The sequence below is a fragment of the Bufo gargarizans genome, chromosome 9 (assembly GCF_014858855.1).
Source record: "Bufo gargarizans isolate SCDJY-AF-19 chromosome 9, ASM1485885v1, whole genome shotgun sequence".
In the NCBI taxonomy this organism is placed as follows: domain Eukaryota; kingdom Metazoa; phylum Chordata; class Amphibia; order Anura; family Bufonidae; genus Bufo; species Bufo gargarizans.
This window is the reverse complement of record NC_058088.1, coordinates 147165971-147189443: the sequence shown is the minus strand read 5'-3', so window position 1 is coordinate 147189443 and position 23473 is coordinate 147165971. Positions and strand designations below refer to the sequence as shown.

The following is a 23473-nucleotide window of genomic DNA, read 5'->3' as shown; positions in this document are numbered from 1 at the left end:
ATAATAGTAACTGAAGGGATCCCAATGCGTTTCTTTTGGCTCTCACCAAGTCTTCAGGGGACAAGTACATACGATGATGTTCCAACTATAAAATCCATGATAAGAATAAAGCGGGTATTAGTCGCCTGATAAGACTGTTCGACGAAGTCCGGATGACAGTAAGCTGTAGCATGTTGGAGATCCTGTGTATGGCAGTCCCTAGTGGCCTTCCACGTGTGGCAGCAGTGGCATCCACGCCGAAAGTACTTACATTTATAGCGCACGCCGGCCCGCTCTTCCCACACACCCCTGCGTCACATGACCGGTCACGTGATACGACGCACACATGTGACCACTAGCGCGTGTCATAGATGCACAAACGCACAAGACTGCAGTGCCGACCCATGTGATCAAAGGAACACTATAGTTGCAAAAGGGTCCGCCTCATGCAGTGACGTAGGAGCATTACATGGATCGTGACAGACGGAAGAATGGGAAACGCCTGGACTCTTGGCGCTCCCTCCCTACTATTCCACCCCTTGTTTAACTAATAAGAGGCCACAATAGGGCCAATATGTGACCCAATGGGCACACAGGTTTGCAGAGGTACATAGACAGGTAACTCATTCAATTGCACAGATATAGAATGTAAGGCTACTTCGGGGTCTAGAACAATATTGTTAAACAAAATCAATTAGTTCTATTACAAAGATTCTCAATAAACAAAAAGTACAGTTGCAGACTTATGATTATTATAAAGATTTTTTTATCCTACAAAATAAATTCACTATATTAAATATATAGAATATAAGGAAGAGAGGGGGGAGGGGTTCAAATGAAACATCCAAACATTAGCTATTCATTGAGACCCCTAGGGTGAACAGTTTTTAAATCAAAAGGTTGGGAGTGCTAGACAAGAAACAGCTGAGGAGAAGAAGCTACAGATCCCTGAGTGAGCCAAAAAGGATTGCAAGACAAACCCAGAAAGCTACCATTAAGAAACAGCACTAGCTTTAGACATAGAGCGCGCAGCCACCCGCTGCGACTTCCTGACCCCGGGTATAACGGAGTCAGACGTGGCTCTTGACACCCTCGTGACACAATCCCCTCCCCTCCTCGGTGGTGACACCGCCTCAATACCCATAAACCTGAGCTTGAGAAGTCTCCCTCATGTACTATCTCAATATGTTTAGCTAGGGGGTGTCTTTTTTATGTCTGAGGTCTCCTAGATGTTCTCCAACTCGCCTCCTAAGTTCTCTAATGGTCTTGCCAATATATTCAAGTCCACATTCACAGGTGGCCTTATAGATCACTCTCTTAGTCCTACAGTTAATGAAACATCTGATAGTGTATTCTTTCTGGGTGACCATTCCCACAAAGGTGCGTCCCTGTGTGATATATACGTGCAGGCAACAAAGCCACTACAGCGATAGCAACCCACCGACAGCTGCAGCCAGATGTTATCACTCCCCCTGGGTGCCTCGCTGAAGTGGCTGTGGACCAGATGGTCTTCCAGGCTTTGGCCTTTCCGATATGTAACATCATCTTGGTTTACTAGTGGTAGAAACATTTTTAGCTATGAGAGGCTGTCAATATCAAGCCAATAATCGATTGGTCTTGCAGTTGCTTGACTTTACCTTAACTTCAATTTTTTTCATTTTTGGGGGGGTCCTCTACCACCAGCTCAGAAGTACTGCGATGGGGAGTTCATATGCCCCATCATATACAAACTTGTTCCTGGGCCGGTGGGAGAGGATCATGGTGTTTGGAGATGCTCCGAGTGCGCACATCATCCTCCCTCCCTCATAAGAGGTATTCCAGTTGGACAATACCTCAGAATGAGGAGGAATTGTTCTACATTTGGTGACTTTAGAGAACAGGCAGACGACCTACGAAATAGATTTCTGCAAAAGGGCTATCCTGACCCAGTGCTTAAGATGGCCTTCAAAATAGCCCATGAGACCAATAGGACGACATTATTGCATCCTAAGGACAAAATCACGGGGGATCACATAATCCGCCTGATAGGTACTTATGATACAGCAGTCAAACAAGTAAAGGAGGTCCTTACTGGTCACTGGGGCATTCTGCAACTTGATTCTGATATCACTAAGGTCATCTCAGATAGACTTCAAATTACATATCGGAAAGGCCGAAGCCTGCAAGACCGTCTGGTCCACAGCCACTTCAGCGAGGCAACCGGGGGGGGTGATAACAACTGGCTGCAGCTTCGGTCACCCAAAAAGAATACACTATCAGACGTTTCATTAACTGTAGGACTAAGAGAGTGATCTATAATGCCACCTGTGAATGTGGACTTGAATATATTGGCAAGACCATTAGAGAACTTAGGAGGCGAGTTGGAGAACATCTAGGAGAACTCAGACATAAAAAAGACATCCTCCTAGCTAAACATATTGAGATAGTACATGGGGGAGACCTTTCAAAGCTCAGGTTTATGGGTATTGAAGTGGTGTCACCACTGAGGAGGGGAGGGGATTGGGACAGAAAAATGCTTCAACAAGAAACGTGGTGGATATTTGAATAAAAAACAGTTTACCCTAGGGATCTCAATGAACAGCTACTGTTTGGATGTTTCATTTGAACCCCTCTGCCCCCTCCCCCCATTCCACTGTGTATCCACCATACAGTGTTGGATGACTAGGCGTAAGCTATCAATAGTGTTACATGCATTTTACACATTGAATATCTATTTTTAACATAACGTATATGTATTAAATGTTAAGTTTTAATATCGGTTCATTAGCCCACGTGATATTTTCTGTCCTAATTGGCTACCGATATAGTATCAAGCTTTGACTGAGCAATATAGTCGTGTCATATTAGTTCTTCTATTCCAGTCTTGAAAACCAGGGACAGTTTTGTAGTCTTATTTCAGAAGCAGACCTAGACTTTCTTGATGAATACTTCCCCTGAAATACTGCAGCTGACTACAACCTATCTACAATCTCATGAGGTGAAAGCTACCCACCAATCCCTGAAGAAGCTTTTCTTTAAAAGGGGCTGTCCCAAGAATTTTAAACTCTTTTTCACATAGCTAAAGGACTTTTTTCCTTTACTGAGGGTGGATATCAGCTCATCACACAGGATGCATTGCAATTAGCTTGTCAAGCCTTTTCTCTCCTGCATAGAAAATAGACCATTACTTTTAGCCCTAGAGATACATATGGTATGTAATGCCCTCAAAATGTTCTGTTCCACTGTCTATACAGAGATGTTGCTATATATTTCTATCAATTTAGAAGGATGATTAACTAATGAAAGGTGTCTAGGCTGCTTCATCTGCTTCACTATGAGATGAGAGTGCCAACACTAAGGAGAGGGGAGCAGGTTAACTACTGAGCATGTTGGTCTACTACCGAATGCATCAGCAGGTGTGCCTGAATGACAAGCAGCGGGGAATGTACATAAAAGACATTTGGGGTCATTTATCAAACTGGTGTAAAGTAGAACTGTTTTAGATGCTCATAGCAACCAATCAGATTCCACCTTTTATTTTTAAGCTCCTTTGGAAAATGAAAGGTGGAATCTAATTAATTGCTATGGGCAACTAAGCCAGTTCTACTTTACACTAGTTTAATAAATGACTCCAAATATTTGTATTGCATGTATATTGCAATACTACTTTATTTGAAATTGTACTATAGTAATACTCTTTATATGATAACGCTGGATGTAAAGGCCTTAGTCTCTGAATTATCCCACCATCAGGATACTCCTTAAAATCTCTATTTCAGGAATATTGGCTCCTTTTGAAGTTCCAGCTACCAGTTTGTTTGGACTCACTATGCCCTTTGTAACCTTCTTTGTTGCTTACACTTCTTATGCCATTATTTGGTCCTTTAGAAACTCTTTTGGAACTTAGTAGCCAGGTTTATAGATCTGTTGTTTATTCTGCACTTGTTTCCATGTAACCAGACGTGGATACAATCTCCCCTCCATAATTGAGGGGCATAATAGAGGTCGTCTATCCTTCCTTTTGTGAAGTATGCTTTACACCTGCTAAAGCCTTGTAGCCCTTGCATTGCCTGGTCCCTGATTTATCTTCCTTTAACTCCAAAATAATCCACACACAAAACACCAATTCAGTGGTCATGGCATCAAACAGGAAGTCCTCTGTCCAACTTCCCTCAGACAATCAAAAAGGTACACAGCTCTTCATAGGATATTTGATTATTTTTCTTTATTTCATCAATATAAATGCACAAAGAAAGAATATGGGGGATTCAGCCCGCACAACCCTATGCAGGTACAGATTTCTATGGCGAAATACAGATACAAACGCAAAAACACAAATGCAATCGCACTCTGCAACCAGCACTCTGCCCTGTCTTTATTTTGGCCAAAGCGTAATAAGCCACTCACCACGTGAAGGTCGCCTTCATGAGTGGTCCCTAACACTAGTTCCTACCTGTTATGGGCCATGTTTGGCTGTCATGGCCCATAACAGGTAGGAACTAGTGTTAGGGACCACTCATGAAGGCGACCTTCACGTGGTGAGTGGCTTATTACGCTTTGGCCAAAATGTACACCAATGCCTTAGTCAACATCCAGCATAAAGGCAGGGCAGAGTGCTGGTTGCAGAGTGCGATTGCATTTGTGTTTTTGCGTTTGTATAAATGCACAAAAGCTTTCAATAAATGTATACAAACATCAATCAATTATGAGAAGTCCATACCTGCAAATGTAAGGAAACTCACAGAGGCGGAACTAAGCGCTGACTGCTGTAGAAGTTAAAAATATGATCCTGCTTGCAATAAATAACACCATATATTTTTGGCACAAAATTACATTAAAACAGTACAAGTGCAATTTTCAACAGATTACAATCAGCAAAGAAATAATCCAACACTGTAATGTTGTTGTAATGCCTACAGAATAGGCAAGGGGGGAGATAGGTCAGTGAGAGAAGAAAAAGAGAGAAGATGATGGGGAAGGGGGGAATGAGACTGATCCTATGATGCAGAGAAAGGCATTCAGAAACTTTGGTCTCTTACTATGTCAGTTCCAGCAATCAAGTGGTTGATCTCAGAGAGACCAGGTGATCTAAACCTCATCAATAGGAGAAATGTCTATATGCGCGCCAGGGACTCAAAATCATTGCACATTTGTTAGTGCATCTAGTCTCCCATCCCACAATTTGTTCCATCCTGTAGACATCATTACATTTTGCTAGTCACTGAGATATTGAGATGCTGTCGTAGTTCTTCAGTGCGAGGTGACCAACACCCTAGCTGCCGCAAATAGATGTGTAGCCAATTCTCTGGTTGGGTTAAGGCAGTTTATTTGAACCATTAGACTCAGAAGGCATAACTGCGGAGCAGGGGCTATAGTACTGTCACAAACCTGGGCGGGGACTCCACAAACCTTGATCCAAAAAGAGTGGATAATATTGCATTTCCACCATATATGAATAAAGGAACCTACAGATTTATCATATCTCCAACATATCTGCTAATCTCCAGGAACATCTTGTTCAGTGTCTCTGGGGTATAGTACCAGTGGGTAATTCTCCTGCAATTTAACACAGGTGGAGACACTGGAGGTCAAAGTGAAGAAGTGTAGATAACCTTTCTGTGAGATTGGCGTTTGTAGATGTACTGTACCTCCCATTTTTTGTTATATTCACGGTCTGTGCGCCTGGTCTGGAAAAACCAAAGCAAAAAAGGAGAGAACTATATATTTTTTTTTTTATAAAGCTCTGAAAATGCCTTTAGCGCTCTCTTGTAAAGAACCGAGCACCTTTATCTAATGCCTATCTATACAATATATATAATTTCATGGTGGCACAGTGGTTAGCACTGGTGCATTGCATCGCTGGTGCATTCGATCTGGCCAAGGACAACATCTGCATGGAGTTTGGTACGTTCTCCCTGTGTTTGCGTGGGATTTCTCCCACACTCCAAAGACATACTGATAGGGAACTGAGATTGTGAGCGCCATTGGGGACAGCTTGATGCTAATGTCTGTAAAGTGCTGTGGAATATAGCAGCACTATATAAGTGCATAAAATAAAAATATATCACTCTCTATTTAGCTATCTGGTTATTTCTTTTTACCATTTTAATATTTGCAAATGTGACATTGTGATTGCTTCTGTTCAATTCCTTGTGATTAGTTTCATTTTAAATGTTATTTGCAAACTTCACGAGCCTCAACAATATATTCAGTATATTCAGTATAAAACAGTATTTACAGCCCCTTTACGCAACATATCTTATTCATTGTGTCTAACATGACCTGCCTTTCATTCTAGCTGCAGCTGCTCTTCCAATGGTGCTGGGTGCTAAGCTGTGATAGGAGCTGCCTCTCTCTTCCACAACCCAACCAATACTGGCAGAAGAAACAAATATTAACACTTTCCTTTTCGTTTTGCCGCCTGCTTGCCAAAAAGGCATATAGATAGTAATCATCAGCTGTATGTCCATCTAATTTAATTAATTCAAAGCATCATCCATCTGTCTTACATCTATGTATATTCTAGGGTTAACAGTTACATAATTCTTCGAATCTTATTCTCCTCTCCTTTCAATAACAATAAACATATTATTCACACGAGATTGATGTGGGGGGTAGCTGGCATCTGGGTGCTAACACCCACTATGAGTATGTTTTAACCAATGTTTTTCCACAATGGGGGAAGGTTGCCACCCAGTTCCATTATTCTACTGACCAGTACCCTGACCACTGGAGAAAGGAATGTGTTAAGGGGCTTGGCAAATATATACAAACAATTCAAATGTCACTGAGGACACAGATTCTGGTGGCATTTACAGAAGGAAGGAGATAGCAGACTGACAAGGCTCCTCCACAGTACTGAATACCATGGGTAAGTCAGAAGCTGGACAACCATCTATCTCTGATATACGAACATAAGAATAACTTTATTTGCACATACATGAATACCTAGAACACATAAATAGGATAACTAGTAAACCTGTAACAGTTTGTTATGCTGTATTACGATGTATGTTGTAATATTACTTTATGTAAGGCAAATCATGGGTTATATACAAAAGAGCTAAATAAAATATCAATCTTAATCAAAACAGTAAAATAGATTAGAGAACACTACTATTCTGTATGAATAGAGTAGCCTTTGTATTGGACAATATGTTGATAGGAAATGGATTTACACTCACAGTTATTGGCAAAGATTACAAACTCGGAATATAGAAATTCATCTGTAGGAACTCTCTCTTGAACCCATAGATGTAGGTGATAAAACAGTTTGGTTTGAGCTAAATGTCTCATAAGAAAGATAGGTAATGCCTGGTATTTAGTATTTCATAGAATTTTTAATATGTGATACACATAAGGGAACTCATACCTTCGCAACAGGAAAGATTTATCTATGTTGTGCCACTTTTTTGGCAGAATTTTTGCGCATCTTGTTTTCAGTGAATTTTTTTAAGTCAAAAGGAATAATAATTTGCAACACACTCAGTTATATATGTAAAATATTAGTGTGGCTTCGTTAAATCTGCCAGATGTATTACTGCCATGCACCAGTTTTGTTGGGGTAAAATACTGGTCTAAGGCCTCTTGCACACAGACTTATTTTCATCCCATGGCCGTTCCATTTTTCTTTGCGGACAGTTTTCAGAGCCATTCATTTCAATGCAGCAAAAAATGGTTAAAAAAAAAATGGAAGGTACTCCATGTGAATTCCGTTTCCGTATTCCTGTTCCGCAATAAAAAATAGAACATGTCCTATTATTGTCCTCATTACGGACATAGATAATACTGTTCTATTAGGGGCCAGCTATTACGTTCCGCAAAATATGTAATGCACACGGATGTCATCCGTATTTTTTGTTGATCCGTCTTTTGTGGACCGCAAAATACATACAGTTGTGTGCAAGAGGCCTAAAATATATATAGCTACTTATTTAAACCATTTAATAAATCTGCCCCTATTTATCCTGTTATATCACATTTCTATGTGAGATTTCACCTTATGTTGCCTAATAAGCTCAACATTTCTGTGTCTCAAGCGGTTATTATAATTATTACTGTTACGGTTGACATATTCCACTATTCCACTGCGACAACTCACTCATGTCATTCATGTAAGACCAATTAAATCATCTAGTCAAACTTCCAAGAACATTACAGCCCATCTATTGCAAACATAACATCACGTAAGGTTTGTAATCTCTTTGTACAAAGCCTTTTCTGAAAGTCTACGTTCCCTATTATTAAAAGTGATTTGTATGTTTAGACAGATACACACTAATCCAGGAAAACAACGAAAAATGTCCAGCACTGAGATGAATAAAAGTCTTCAATCTTTATTCCATATATGTAAAAGAATACAATTCTTCACATGGACAGCGGTAACGCTATCAACGCGTTTCGATCTATCAGATCTTAATCATGGTATGGGTCAAATGCAAGTATAGTACTCTTATATGGAATGAAAATGGCTCCACCAACCAGGTTGGAATTGCCATTACCACACAGGTGGTTGTGATATCAGCCATTCCTTGTATTTAACCCCTGCTGTTCACAAGTACACATAAAAACAATGTCGTATAAAATAAATGTGCAACAGAACATCTGACACCCAGATAAACTTTGATGAAGAAAATCCAAACATCTACAACTCAGTATAAAAAGGAAATTGCCCTTTATAAACGGGAATATGGCTCAGTCCCCCGAGGCACATAAGCATATCGGGCCACTATATTGAATTCCATGACATTGTACAGCAATTCATCTATACCCCATACATTATTCACAAGATACATTCCAAAATTTAATTGTGTGTCGTGTACAATGGCGAATGACCTCAGGGTGTTTTAAATATTATATTTTATTTTTGTTGGCCACTCGGGTTAGTAGTGATACATTATTTCACGCTTCATATTTAGACCATTAGGGGCTATTATGTTGCATTGAAATATCCAATATGCCTCCCTATTATGCAGTAGATCTTTGACATTGCCCCCCCCCCCCCAAATGTTTTTTTGATTTTTTTCCATACCAATCACTTGCAGCCCCATTAGTGAACCTCTATGTGCCTGTAATAAATGTTTGGATACACTTGATATGTTCTTATTTTTGGATTAGTGATGTCATTAAAATACAGGTTTTTAGTTTTTTTGTGATGCGCAACCTATATATTTTTTAATGACAAAGTGAACACAGGGTCATGTAAATGACAAATGTAGTATTGCAATTGATATAATTCCTAATTGTGAAAGATGCAGTGTCATCTGCGTTTGAAAACTGTTTACCTAATACTACATGTCCGCATGTACGGCAAGGATGTGAACCACATCTATAAAAGCCGGTACTTTGTAGCCAAGTAGTCTTGTGTGTTTTTATGGACTGGAATAAACTGGGTGATAAGTTTTTTCCCATCGATGGGGGTCTCCTATAAATAACATCACATACCTGTTGTATCAGTCCCTTTACCGTAGCATCATCTTCCAAGATGGACAAGTACTGTATTTATGAACAATATCTTTAATCTGATTGAACTGATTGCTATATTGGAGAATAAGCAACGGTTTACTTTTAAATCTTGTTGTTTGCAACTCAGTTTTTTTATTGATATTTTTATTAACAAGGCTGATACTTTTTTGGGGGAGACTAACTGTCTGGCATGGCGTAGGGACCAATTTGTATAACTGTGCATTTTTAGCCGTTGGGTCAGTATTTATACCTCCTTCTTATATTGGGTAGGATCAGAGCAGTTGCGCTTAACGTGCGTTAATTCGCCTATGGGGATTGCTTTAATGGCGTCTTTTGGGTGTGAACTGGCAGCATGTAAGATTGTGTTACCTGCTGTTGCTTTTCTATGAGTGGAAGTGACTATTAGTTCCTCCTCCATTCCACACATAGGTTGCACATCACGAAAACGAAAAACCCGTATTTTAGAACATCTTAAAGACATCACTTATCCAAAAACAAATAGGAACATATCAAGTGTATCCAAACATTTATTACAGTCACATGAAGGTTCACTCATGGGGCTGCAAGTGATTGGCATTGAAAAAAATAAGAAAAATACGTTTGGGGGGGGGGGGGGGGCAATGTCAAAGATCTACTGCATAATAGGGAGGCATATTGGATATTTCAATGCAACACAATTGTGAACAGCAGGGGTTAAATACAAGGAATGGCTGATATCACAACCACCTGTGTGGTAATGGCAATTCTAACCTGGTTGGTGGAGCCATTTTCATTCCAGGTATATAAGAGTACTAATCTTGCATTTGACCCATACCATGATTAAGATCTGATAGATCAAAACGCGTTGGTGGCGTTACCGCTGTCCAGGTGAAGAAGTGTATTCTTTTAGATTTATGGAATAAAGATTGAAGAGTTTTATTCATCTCAGTGCTGGACATTTTTCGTTGTTTTCCTGGATTATACTACGGACTGGACATGGTCCTTGCACGAGAGGTAATATTGGGGAGTGCAGAGTGGAAAACATTTCAGAAATCGAATGCACTGACTGCAGGTTTTAAATCCGCATCATGTTATTTTAAGGCTGTGGGTTTTTACCCACGACTTTCAACCTTTGCAATGCAAATGATGAAAGCAGAGGAAGACCTACTGTGATGCCAGCAGCAGCAGCAGTTTTTGTGATGGATGATTTCAACCAGGTCCACTGCGGATTCTCAACAGCACAAGAAATCCACAGCTGACCCCCTCTGCGTGACCATACCCTAAGATGTGGCTATTTAACTGAATAGACAACCATTTAGTGCAGGTGTTATAAAATAAGATAAATACATAGTATACAAATCCAGAGTTTAAGTTTCACAGATGAGGTGCCTCCTTTAAGTGTTTGCTCTTGGTTATCAGCGTTATGAACATACATAAATGGCTTGATTTGGAATGCACTTTGCTGAACACTAACGCCTAATGCAGACGTCCGTGGAACACGGACCGTGAGATACCGGACTGGCATTGCAGGAGCGCACGGCGTCATAGCAACCAATGACGCCGTGCGATCCTGCAATGCCAGTCCGGTATCTCATGGACCGTGTTCCACGGACGTCTGCATGAGGCTTAACACAATAATAAAGCAAAGCAGCAGTTCAGAACCACTTTATTAGGAATGGTGATAGATTCTCTAAAATCAGTAAAGATTCAGGGTATCAGGAAAATTGGAATCATTTCTGCGCCCCTGGCAGTGGTCATTCTGCTAGTCACAATCAGATGACAGAGAATTTGATTTGTCCAAAACTGTCCTGCTCTGGCCCCAAACCAGACGTTTAAAATAGTTTATAATAGTGAGTCTCATTTGTGCCATGCATGATTTATAGATATCTATGGCAACTCTCTTCACCGCACAAAGTGCCGATGATGTCATGAATCAGCATACGTTTTACAACTCCGAGACACGCTTGGCCTTCATATACAATGTGGCATGTTTATCAACACAATTTCACAATACTCTTTGTGTTCCTGTAAGTGGGTAGGAGAAATGGGAGGCACCCGGTGTCAGGACATGCCAGGCCCGCCTCACCAGTCAACACAGAGGCAAATTGTCTATTCTTATGATTGCTTGTGGGAGTGTTGTGTATTGTATACAGGCTATGAATATATTTTCTGTATACTAATACTGTATGTAGTGAGACTTAACAAAAGAATCACAGTCTTGTTAAATAACTGAAATACATCAGCCTACTTGGCACCACTAATGAAAATATTCCAGATAAGAATCCGGAGGACTGTGGCCTATTGTTTCAAGACTTCTTCTTTTTTATAGTTTTGTGAAGAATAAAATGCTATTGATTATTGGTCAGTGGTGGTCTTACATCTGCATATTGTTGCTGATATCCAACCTTCTATTCCTGATTACTTCACACAAAGATGTATTATCATTGCTAATCTAAGGGGGGTTTAGAGTGCCTATAACAGCAACAGTTGACAATGTAGTCCAATGTTGGCGAGGTGGGGGATCTACTGTCATAATACAGGAGATGCTTAACCACCTAGGTACCAAAAAACACGAAGATACAATTTGTAAATGACTGCTTACTATAGACTCCATTAAAGGGGTTCACTGGACTTTTAATAAAAGCGGTTCTTTCTTCTAACCCATTGCAAGACAGATCATTAGGTTATTACCTACCTTTCTAGATACTGATGCACTTTCCAATGATAGAACTGTCTCTGCTGCACTCACTCAGGGTGCGGGATCTTCCACCCGGGTCCTGACTGAATGTATGCACTTCTTTTCCTGTTCAGCTGCATAGGGGTAAATGTAGCTGAACAGCAAGAGTAGTGAATACAGACCTAGGCGGAAAAGCCCGCAACCTGTGTGTGTACGGGGGGATAGTGGCATCAGCAGAGCAAGGTGACTGGCAAGTACTAATGTAACAAGCTTTCTTCCACAGGTTAGAAGAAAGAAAAGCCCAGAGATCCCACAAGAAAGAGAAAACAAGAAAAGGTTAAAAAATAATTGTGTGTTTCTAACAACTCTTACCCTTTGCATGTGTTGTTACAAATACACGGCTCTTTCTGTTGATTTTAATTGTTTTTCATGTAATCTATAACAAACTTTTCTATGTATACTTAAAGCAGTATTTGAGGTCCCATCATGCATACATGTCTTAAAGGGGTGTCTCACTTCAGTAAGTGGCATTTATCATGTAGAGGAAGTTAATACAAGCCACTTACTAATATATTGTTATTATCCATATTGCTTCCTTTGCTGGCTGGATTCATTTTTCCATCACATTATACACTGCTCGTTTCCATGGTTACAGACCACCCTGCGATCCAGCAGTGGTGGTCGTGCTTGCACAATATAGGAAAAAGCCTCAGCCTCTCTGGTGGCCAGGAGGGACCATTGGAGCGCACACAGGCTAGTGTTTTTTCCTATATTGTGCAAGCATGACCACCACTGACGGATTGCAGGGTGGTCTGTAACCATGGAAACAAGCAGTGTATAATGTGTGATGGAAAATTGATTCCAGACAGCAAAGGAGGCAATATGGATAATAAGAATATATTAGTAAGTGGCTTGTATTAACTTTCGCTACATGATACAGTCATGTGAAAAAATTAGGACACCCTTTGAAAGCATGTGGTTTTTTGTAACATTTTTAATAAAAGGTTATTTCATCTCCGTTTCAACAATACAGAGAGATTAAAGTAATCCAACTAAACAAAGAAAACTGAAGAAAAGTCTTTTCAAGATCTTCTGTAAATGTCATTCTACAAAAATGCCTATTCTAACTGAGGAAAAAGATAGGACACCCTCACATGTATTCCCTCTTAAATTGGCTCAGATCTCACACAGGTATATCACACCAGGTGCACATAATTAGTAGATCGTTACTCTGCATGTTGAATGAGGCTTGCCCTATTTAAACCTCAGACATTTAGTTTGGTGTGCTCCTGACTGTTGAAGTGAGAGTGAGCACCATGGTGAGAGCAAAAGAGCTGTCAGAGGACTTCAGAAAAAAGATTGTAGCAGCCTATGAGTCTGGGAAGGGATTTAAAAAGATCTCAAAAGATTTTGAAATCAGCCATTCCACTGTCCGGAAGATAGTCTACAAGTGGAGGGCTTTCAAAACAACTGCCAACATGCCCAGGACTGGTCGTCCCAGCAAGTTCACCCCAAGAGCAGACCGCAAGATGCTAAAAGAGGTCTCCAAAAACCCTAAAGTGTCATCTCGAGAACTACAGCAGGCTCTGGCTACTGTTGATGTAGAAGTACATGCCTCTACAATCAGAAAGAGACTGTACAAGTTTAACTTGCATGGGAGGTGTGCAAGGAGGAAACCTTTGCTTTCCAAGAGAAACATCGAGGCCAGACTGACATTTGCCAGAGATAAAGTTGACAAAGACCAGGACTTCTGGAATAATGTTCTTTGGACAGATGAGTCCAAAATTGAATTATTTGGACACAACAGCAGAGGACATGTTTGGCGTAAACCAAACACAGCATTCCAAGAAAAGAACCTCATACCAACTGTGAAGCATGGAGGTGGAAGTGTCATGGTTTGGGGCTGCTTTGCTGCAGCAGGACCTGGTCAGCTCACCATCATAGAATCCACGATGAATTCTATGGTGTATCAGAAGGAGCTTGAAGAACATGTGAGACCATCAGTTAGAAAATTAAAGCTGAAGCGGAACTGGACCATGCAACATGACAATGACCCAAAACATACTAGTAAATCAACCAAAGATTGGCTGAAAAAGAAGAAATGGAGAGTCCTGGAATGGCCAAGTCAAAGTCCAGATTTGAATCCCATTGAGATGCTGTGGGGTGACTTGAAAAGGGCTGTACGTGCAAGAAACCCCTCAAACATCTCACAGCTGAAAAAGTTCTGCATTGAGGAGTGGGGTAAAATTTCCTCAGACCGATGTCGAAGACTGGTAGATGGCTACAAGAACCGTCTCACTGCAGTTATTTCAGCCAAAGGAGGTAACACTCGCTATTAGGGGCAAGGGTGTCCTATCTTTTTCCTCAGTTAGAATAGGCATTTTTGTAGAATGACATTTACAGAAGATCTTGAAAAGACTTTTCTTCAGTTTTCTTTGTTTAGTTGGATTACTTTAATCTCTCTGTATTGTTGAAACGGAGATGAAATAACCTTTTATTAAAAATGTTACAAAAAAACACATGCTTTCAAAGGGTGTCCTAATTTTTTCACATGACTGTAAATGCCACTTACTTAAGTGAGACACCCCTTTAAGACATGTATGAATGACTGGACCTCAAATACTGCTTTAAGTATGCATAGAAAAGTTTGTTATAGATTACATGAAAAACAATTAAAATCAACAGAAAGAGCTGTGCATTTCTAACAACACATGCAAAGGGTAAGAGTTGTTACAAACACACAATTATTTTTTAACCTTTTCTCGTTTTCTCTTTCTTGTGGGGTCTCTGGGCTTTTCTTTCTTCTAAGGCTACTTTCACACTAGCGTTCGGGCGGATCCGTTCTGAACGGATCCGCTCATAATAATGCAGACGGAGGCTCCGTTCAGAACGGATCCGTCTGCATTAAAATGGCAAAAAAAAAGCTAAGTGTGAAAATAGCCTCGGACGGATCCGTCCAGACTTTCAATGTAAAGTCAATGGGGGACGGATCCGCTTGAAGATTGAGCCACATTGTGGCATCTTCAAACGGATCCGTCCCCATTGACTTACATTGTAAGTCTGGACGGATCCGCACGCCTCCGCACGGCCAGGCGGACACCCGAACGCTGCAAGCAGCGTTCAGCTGTCCGCCTGTCCGTGCGGAGGCGAGCGGAGCGGAGGCTGAACGCCGCCAGACTGATGCAGTCTGAGCGGATCCGCTCCATTCAGACTGCATCAGGGCTGGACGGCTGCGTTCGGGTCCGCTCGTGAGCCCCTTCAAACGGAGCTCACGAGAGGACCGACGAACGCTAGTGTGAAAGTAGCCTAACCTGTGGAAGAAAGCTTGTTACATTAGTACTAGTCAGTGGAGGTAAGGAGTTGCATTTCAATTCAGGGATCACTTCCACTATATGACGATGAGCAATGGCTAGTGTTTTTGGGCAGCGGATCACTGTTTACATAACATGATCTGCTACCCAGAAATGATGATTGAGTGGTCCGCATGAAAGATCATTTCACTGGATGAACAAGCTTTTCTCCGATAATATGCCTCAGAAGTTTGTGTTTAGTGTTTTTTTGCCATTTGTTGTCAATGACACTTGCTGTCTTCGATTCATATTTGATTCTTAGAAAGTGATGTCTACCTACAATTATTGTTTTACTAACTTAACTTGTTAAGAAAAAAGACCACTTTGGGCCTTAAGGAACTGTACATAGGTTTATATGTGCATAACCCAGAAATCTATTTTTTCCCCCCATGATATTAGATGTGCTTTATAAATAGAATGCTCATTTTCTTCTTATTTTTGGGGGATGTTGGCTAACAAAAATAGCAACTCTGGCATTATTTTTTATTAATTTTTTTAGACGCTTTCCATGCATAAATGTTAATTTTATAGTACAGGGTAGAGATGAGCAAAGTTTAGAAAAATTCGATTTGGCAGCTTTGCCGAAGTTGGCCAAGAGATTTCATTTGTTCTGAATTATTTCAGCATTAGGGTACGGCCGCAGGAAGTGACCGTGCTGCGGGTGGTTTACAGCCATGCTACAGTGAAGAACAGTACAGCTAATTAGCCTTCATCTGCGTTTCATTTAATAATGAAGACAACACTGTATAGTCAGTCTACATTGTTAATGGGCGCACACCACCTTTAATGCCCCTTTAAACAGGGGCTGTTGCTGGTATGGGGTTTAGCTGGTTAGGTGGGGGTACAATATGCAAAGTATTGCTGTTCTGGCCTGCAATCTCCTGCAGGTTATTTGACAGTAAACACAGAATATTAATCAGCTCTGGCATACCCACTTCTCCAACCCTAGCGCTCTCCTGCCCTACAGGTGGGAGCTCTTCTGCTATCTGCTTTTCCTTCTTTTCCACATTATCTAATATCAATGAGATTATGCCATCAGGAACATCCAGATCCTTCTCTTTCTGCATCTTGCTGACTTTTCTAGGACATGGAGAATTTAAAGGATGATTTGGAAAACGTAAAGCCAGCAAAAGATGGTCATCCTTAAGACCTGGCCACCCTAAGGGGTGCAGGATGGATGGTATTGGTTGGCATGCTGGCACTGGAATAATAAAGGCTTCCATCTTATTGGTATTGAATTACATATCTTAGTTTATGGCTGATGTAGGAATAAGTAAATGTAGGAATAAATAAATAAAACTGACGCAGAATAAGTCTCCCTGCATTCTCCCTAGACTCTCCCTCTGTAATACTCTTCTATTAACCATTTTTAGCAACACTGTCCCTAGCGCATGAGTGCTTGCCACGTCTCTCCCTATGCTCAGCTCACAGAACAATGGTGGAGACTACGCGGGATGAGGGTTTTATAGGGCTGTGACATCACAGTGCAGTCTGTGGACTGGCTGACTGCACAGCATTATGGGTGATCTTGTGTCCCTGGGCTTGTCTTCTCTACACTTATTTTCGCTTTGTAACAGCTGCCATTTTAAGAAAACCTGATTTGTTACCACAAAGCGTGAGAAAATTCGGATTCATTTTGAATTGAACGTTTTTCTAAACTTCGCGCCAAATTCTACTTCGGTCCTCATCCAATGCTTCGGTTTGCTCAGCACTAGTACAGGGTCATGATAGATGAGGCTATGCCAATTCTGTATAACTTTTTTTTCTCTATTTTTTCACAATAAAACATGTAGTAAGGGGGGAAACTTTTTTTTACTTTCAGTTCTTTATTCTTCATTATACTGTGTTAACCTCTTTTGCTGCTGTTTTTTAGTTCCACTTTAATTCAGCTGTATTCCACTGTATTATGCCCCTGTTATTGACTGTGGCAGTAAAGGGGTTAAATGCCCAGGATCTGGGATCTGAGTTATTTCCTATCATGGTCATATCAACGGGGAGTTTGCTGTATGTTAGTGTGATCTGGATGACAGATTTTGCTAGAATGGTTTTTGGGTGCCATGTCACGTTTGAAGAGACCCTGGGGTACCCCTAGAAAGGAAACCCATTTTAGAAACTACACCCCTCAAGGAATTGATTAAGGGGTGAAGTGAATGCTTTGACACAATAAGCGTTTCATAGAATTTAGAATCACTTAGCTGTGAAAATTAAAAGTTAGATTTTATTTCCAATAAAATGCTGCTTTAGCCCCTTTAGTAGTTTTTATTGGTACCACTTTGGGATACATATGACTTTTCGATAATTTTTGTATTGTTTATTAAAAAAAATGTGAGGTAACAAAAACAGCAATTTTTTTTATGGCGATCACCATGTGGTAGCACACCATTACACATACAAACAATAGAACCAGGGATAATTCTGGATTAAAGTGGTACTATACCTACTATACATGAAAAATAGAAGCTCTTTGTGCATATTTTGGATCAAACGTGTGTCGGGCCCATCTTCCAGGCATCTAGGTGGCTTCTGCAGATGGTATAGTACCACTTTAATCCAGAATAATCCCTAATCCCTTGTTCTCGGGCAGTGATGGCGAACCTATAGCACGGGTGCCAGAGGCGGCACTTAGAGCCCTCTGTGTTTTTAATACAAAAAAAGTCAACATTCAAATAATTATGTTCAGTTATGCACTCAATACTTGGTCGGGAATCCTTTTACAGAAATGACTGCTTCAATGCGGCGTGGCATGAAGGCAATCAGCCTGTGGCACTGCTGAGGTGTTATGGAGGCCCAGGATGCTTCGATAGCGGCCTTAAGCTCATCCAGAGTGTTGGGTCTTGCATCTCTCAACTTTCTCTTCGCAATATCCCACAGATTCTCTATGGGGTTCAGGTCAGGAGAGTTGGCAGGCCAATTGAGCACAGTAATACCATGGTCAGTAAACCATTTACCAGTGGTTTTGGCACTGTGAGCAGGTGCCAGGTCGTGCTGAAAAATGAAATCTTCATCTCCATAAAGCTTTTCAGCAGATGGAAGCATGAAGTGCTCCAAAATCTCCTGATAGCTAGCTGCATTGACCCTGCCCTTGATAAAACACAGCGGACCAACACCAGCAGCTGACATGGCACCCCAGATCATCACTGACTGTGGGTACTTGACACTGGACTTCAGGCATTTTGGCATTTCCCTCTCCCCAGTCTTCCTCCAGACTCCAAATTTGCTTTCATCCGAAAAAAGTACTTTGGACCACTGAGCAACAGTCCAGTGCTGCTTCTCTGTAGCCCAGGTCAGGCGCTTCTGCCGCTGTTTCAGGTTCAAAAGTGGCTTGACCTGGGGAATGCGGCACCTGTAGCCCATTTCCTGCACACGCCTGTACACGGTGGCTCTGGATGTTTCTACTCCAGACTCAGTCCACTGCTTCCGCAGGTCCCCCAAGGTCTGGAATCGGTCCTTCTCCACAATCTTCCTCAGGGTCCGGTCACCTCTTCTCGTTGTGCAGCGTTTTCTGCCACACTTTTTCCTTCCCACAGACTTCCCACTGAGGTGCCTTGATACAGCACTCTGGGAACAGCCTATTTGTTCAGAAATGTCTTTCTGTGTCTTACCCTCTTGCTTGAGGGTGTCAATGATGGCCTTCTGGACAGCAGTCAGGTCGGCAGTCTTACCCATGATTGCGGTTTTGAGTAATGAACCAGTCTGGGAGTTTTTAAAAGCCTCAGGAATCTTTTGCAGGTGTTTAGAGTAAATTAGTTGATTCAGATGATTAGGTTAATAGCTCGTTTAGAGAACCTTTTCATGATATGCTAATTGTTTTAGATAGGAATTTTGGGTTTTCATGAGCTGTATGCCAAAATCATCAATATTAAAACAATAAAAGGCTTGAACTACTTCAGTTGTGTGTAATGAATCTAAAATATATGAAAGTCTAATGTTTATCAGTACATTACAGAAAATAATGCTACATTATTTTTAGAAGGACCTGTATATGAAATTGGTGTGGCACTTTGCGATAAATAAGTGGGTTTTTGGTTGCAGTTTGGGCACTCGGTCTCTAAGAGGTTCACCATCACTGTTCTAGGGTTTGTATGTGTAATGGTGTGCTACCAAAAGTCTTTTGTTTTCTGCTGGCATATTGGCTTTATGGATGTGCAGCTGTGTCTATGGATGTGTTAATCAAAATTTTCTTGTAGCATGTGGGATTAGTAACATGATCCTTTTATAGATCAGGGCATTATGGACACGGCGATACCAAGTATGTGTAGTTTATGTAATGTTTTAATTTTTTTTTATCAATTATGAACCCCTTCCCGACACATGACGTCATAGCACGTCATGGCGGCAGGTGACTTGGCACACTTTTACATACTATTACGTCATGGTGATCGTCGGACACAGGAGCAGTGCTTGCTCGATTACTGCAGGGGCCCGGCAGTCCCTGATAGCCAGGCCCCTGCTGTATCCTCTGTCAGATTAACCCCTTCTCTGCAGCGGTCAGCGATCACCACAGGATAGAAAGTATTTGTGGCGGGTGTCACAAATAGAGGCTGCCAAATGCCTTGCACGGCATAGGGAGCTGCCTTCTACAGAAGACAAGGAGATCCAGGCTGGGTCTCCTAGGCAACCTGTTAGTGTATTTCTACAGATGTATTGTAATGCATTGCAGAGGGGATCAGACCCCCAAAAGTCCCATAGTGGCAGTGGCGTCTCTAGCTTTCAAATTTTGGGGGGGCACACTGGGGGCCAGGACAAAAGTTTTTGGGTTACCTTGCCTCACAAAAAAGCAATATAGAGCAACTTAAAATCATATATACACCAAAATAGTACCAATAAAACTGTCACCTTATCTCGTAGTTTCCAAAATGGGGTCACTTTTTTGGGAGTTTCTACTGTAGGGGTGCATCAGGGGGGCTTCAAAAAAACATACGGCACTCCTTTCCTGCTGTACCCTGCTGTGTGCCTGTACAGCAGTTTATGACTAGTGTTGAACGCGAATATTTGAGCAGCAAATTTTTATTGCGAATATCGCCACTTCGAGAATTCTCAAATATTTTGAATATAGTGCTCTATGTTCGTTATATCGACTATTCGTCATTTTTTTTCCATCTGAACACATGATTCCTCTCTGCTTCTTCTTGTGGGCGCAAGAATGCAGAGGAAACTCAAGGGATTGGGACTGAACAGCTGTGTAGCCGTAATAAAATGTCACGAGGGTGTCAAGAGCCACGTCTGACTCCGTTATACCCGGGGTCAGGAAGTCGCAGCGGGTGGCTGCGCGCTCTATGTCTAAAGATCACGTTGTTTCTTAGTGATTGATTTCTGTGTTTGCCTTGCAATCCTTTTTGTCTCACTCAGGGATCCGTAGCTTCTCCTCCTCAGCTGTTTCTTGTCTGCCACTCCCAGCCTCCCTATATTCTCCTCTCACACTTCTCTAGTTGCCAGTTATAGAGCTTCCTGCCTGGACTTCTATACTGACCCACTGGAGCTGTGAATCCTGGTTGTTGTTCCAGAGTGCTACTCTCCGGATCCCTGTTGGGGCTTTTTGTTGTCTCCTGTTGTCGCCCACCTGGGATTATATGTTGAGTCTGTATTGTCTGTCCTCCCCTTGGTGTTTTCCTTTAGAGCTAGTGGTGCGGACTAGTGTTCCCACCGCCCTGTTCACTATCTAGGGCTCATCTTAGGGAAAGCCAGGGTTTTAGGCACGTGATCGGCGTACGGGTGAGGAACCCGTCTAGGGACGTCAGGGCAGCCAGGTGCCAGCCGCAAGGTGAGTCAGGGGTCACCACCTTCCCTCTCACTTGGGCAGGGCCTTCCTCTTTCCCTCCCTCTGTGTCACGTATGTGATAGTCACGCCGATCGTGATATAAAACCACTAATCAGTGAGGCAAACCAGAAAAAAAGGCTTCAATTTGCTAGGGAGCATAAAGATTAGACTCTGGAGCAATGGGAGAAGGTCATGTGGTCTGATGAGTGCAGATTTACCTTGTTCCAGAGTGATGGGCGTTTCAGGGTAAGAAGAGCGGCATATGAAGTGATGCACCCATTATGCCTAGTGCCTACTGTACAGGCCTCTGGGGCAGTGCTATGATCTGGGGTTGCTGCAGTTGGTCAGGTTTAGGTTCAGCAACAGTATGTGCTCTAAGAATGAGGTCAGCTGACTACCTGAAAAAATACTGAATGACCAGGTTATTTAATCAATGGATTTTTTCTTCCTTGATGGCACAGGCATATTCCAAGATGACAATGCCAGGATTAATCAGGCTCAAATTGTGAAAGAGTGGTTCAGGGAGCATGAGACATAATTTTCACACATGGATTGGCCACCACAGAGTCAGACAGTGCTCTGGTCTGTAAAGACTAAAATTGAACTTTTTGGCCATCAAAGAAAACGCTATGTCTGGCACAAACCCAACACATCACATCCCCCAAAGAGCACCATTTTTCAGCAGCCGGGTCTGGGAAACTGGTCAGAGTTGAGGGAAAGATGGATTGTGCTAAATACAGGGATATTCTTGAGCAAAACCTGTACCACTCTGTGCATGATTTGAGGCTAGGACGGAGGTTCACCTTCCAGCCAGACAATGGCCCAAACACAGTTTTGCAAGGAGGAATGGGCAAAAATCCCAGTGGTAAGATGTGGCAAGCTCATACAGACTTATCCAAAGCGACTTGGAACTGTGATTGCCGCAAAAGGTGGCTCTACAAAGTATTGACTTTTGGGGGGTGAATAGTTTTGCACATCAACTTTTTCTGTTATTTTGCCCTATTTGTTGTTTGCTTCACAATTAAAAAACAAACATCTTCAAAGTTGTGGGCATGAGCTGTAAATTACATGATGCAAATCCTCAAACAATTCATGTTAATTCCAGGTTGTGAGGCACTAAACACGAAAAGAGGGGTGAATACTTTTGCAAGGCACTGTATTTATGGTTTTCCTTTACATAATTTGTGTTATTCACTGCAATTTTCCCATGGTCTTTATGGAGTCAATAATCAAACAGATGTAAAGTAGAACTGGCTTAGTTGCCCCTAGCAACCAATCAGATTCCACCTTTCATTTCCCAAAGGAACTGTCAAAAATGAAAGGTGGAATTTGATTGGTAGTTATGGGAAACTAAGCCAGTTCTACTTTACACTAGTTTGTAAATGACCCCATTAGTGTATAAAAATGCAACTGTTCACATTTTGTGTTAAATCATGACTGAAAAAGAGGCCTAAGCAGTCTGGAAAGCTAGCTATTTGTCATCTTCTATTTAGTTAGCCTTTAAAAGCACCGAGGACTTAATTTGATATCTCGATTGCAGGCTGGCACGATGGTTGCATTCGTTGTATGGTTGGAGTTCCAGTTGCTTCAGTCATTGCTACTGTCCTTTGTTTCGTCGGGGTTGCCCTGTTCTGTGGATGTGGTCATGAAGCTCTCAGTGGATCTGAAAAACTGATTGAGACCTACTTCTCCAAGAACTACCAGGAATATGAATATCTAATTCATGTGTAAGTATGTCAATAATTATGATATTTGTAATTTGCTCTTAATGGATATAAACTGTCTTAGCATCTCACTGACTCATATGTAACCATATGAATGATGATTTTCTAAAAATCTCCTGCTTTTATGACTTCTTTGATGAGATCCATCAATAGTATACTAGCCATTTTCTTTTTTGCTATTTAACTCTTCCGTGCAAACATCTAGTGCATTTCCCCCCCAAAATTAGAACATGTCCTATTATTGTCCACATTACCGACAAGGATAGTACTGTTCTATTAGGAGCCAGCTGTTCCATTCCGCAAAATACAGAATGCACACGGACGTCATCCGTATTTTTTGCAGATTGCAAAATACATACGGTGGTGTGCATGAGGCCTCAATGATGTGTTTCTTGTAAAAACATACGTGCTAGAAGGGTAGAGGTAGTTAAAAGTCATCATTGCCATAGTATGAAGTTAATAATGAGATACTCATGTTTTTAGGTTAAACAGCATAATGCTTTGATTCTGAGCTGTTAAAGGGGTTGTCCGAGTTATGAAAAAAAAATATATAGCACTGAAA

The 23473-nt window shown here is 41.4% G+C and overlaps 1 protein-coding gene across 2 annotated transcripts in view; it reads left to right on the top strand.

Moving 5' to 3' along the window:
* Nucleotides 1–6757: 6757 nt before the first annotated feature.
* PLP1 (proteolipid protein 1) overlaps nucleotides 6758–23473 on the top strand; it is a 40875-nt gene continuing 24159 nt past the window's right edge. For both annotated transcript variants that reach the window (XM_044268722.1, XM_044268723.1), the window contains exons 1-2: nucleotides 6758–6829; nucleotides 22728–22914. In XM_044268722.1, the coding sequence (XP_044124657.1) occupies nucleotides 6826–6829; nucleotides 22728–22914 (191 nt within the window). In that variant the 5' untranslated portion in view covers nucleotides 6758–6825. The remainder of the gene's footprint in view (nucleotides 6830–22727; nucleotides 22915–23473) is intronic.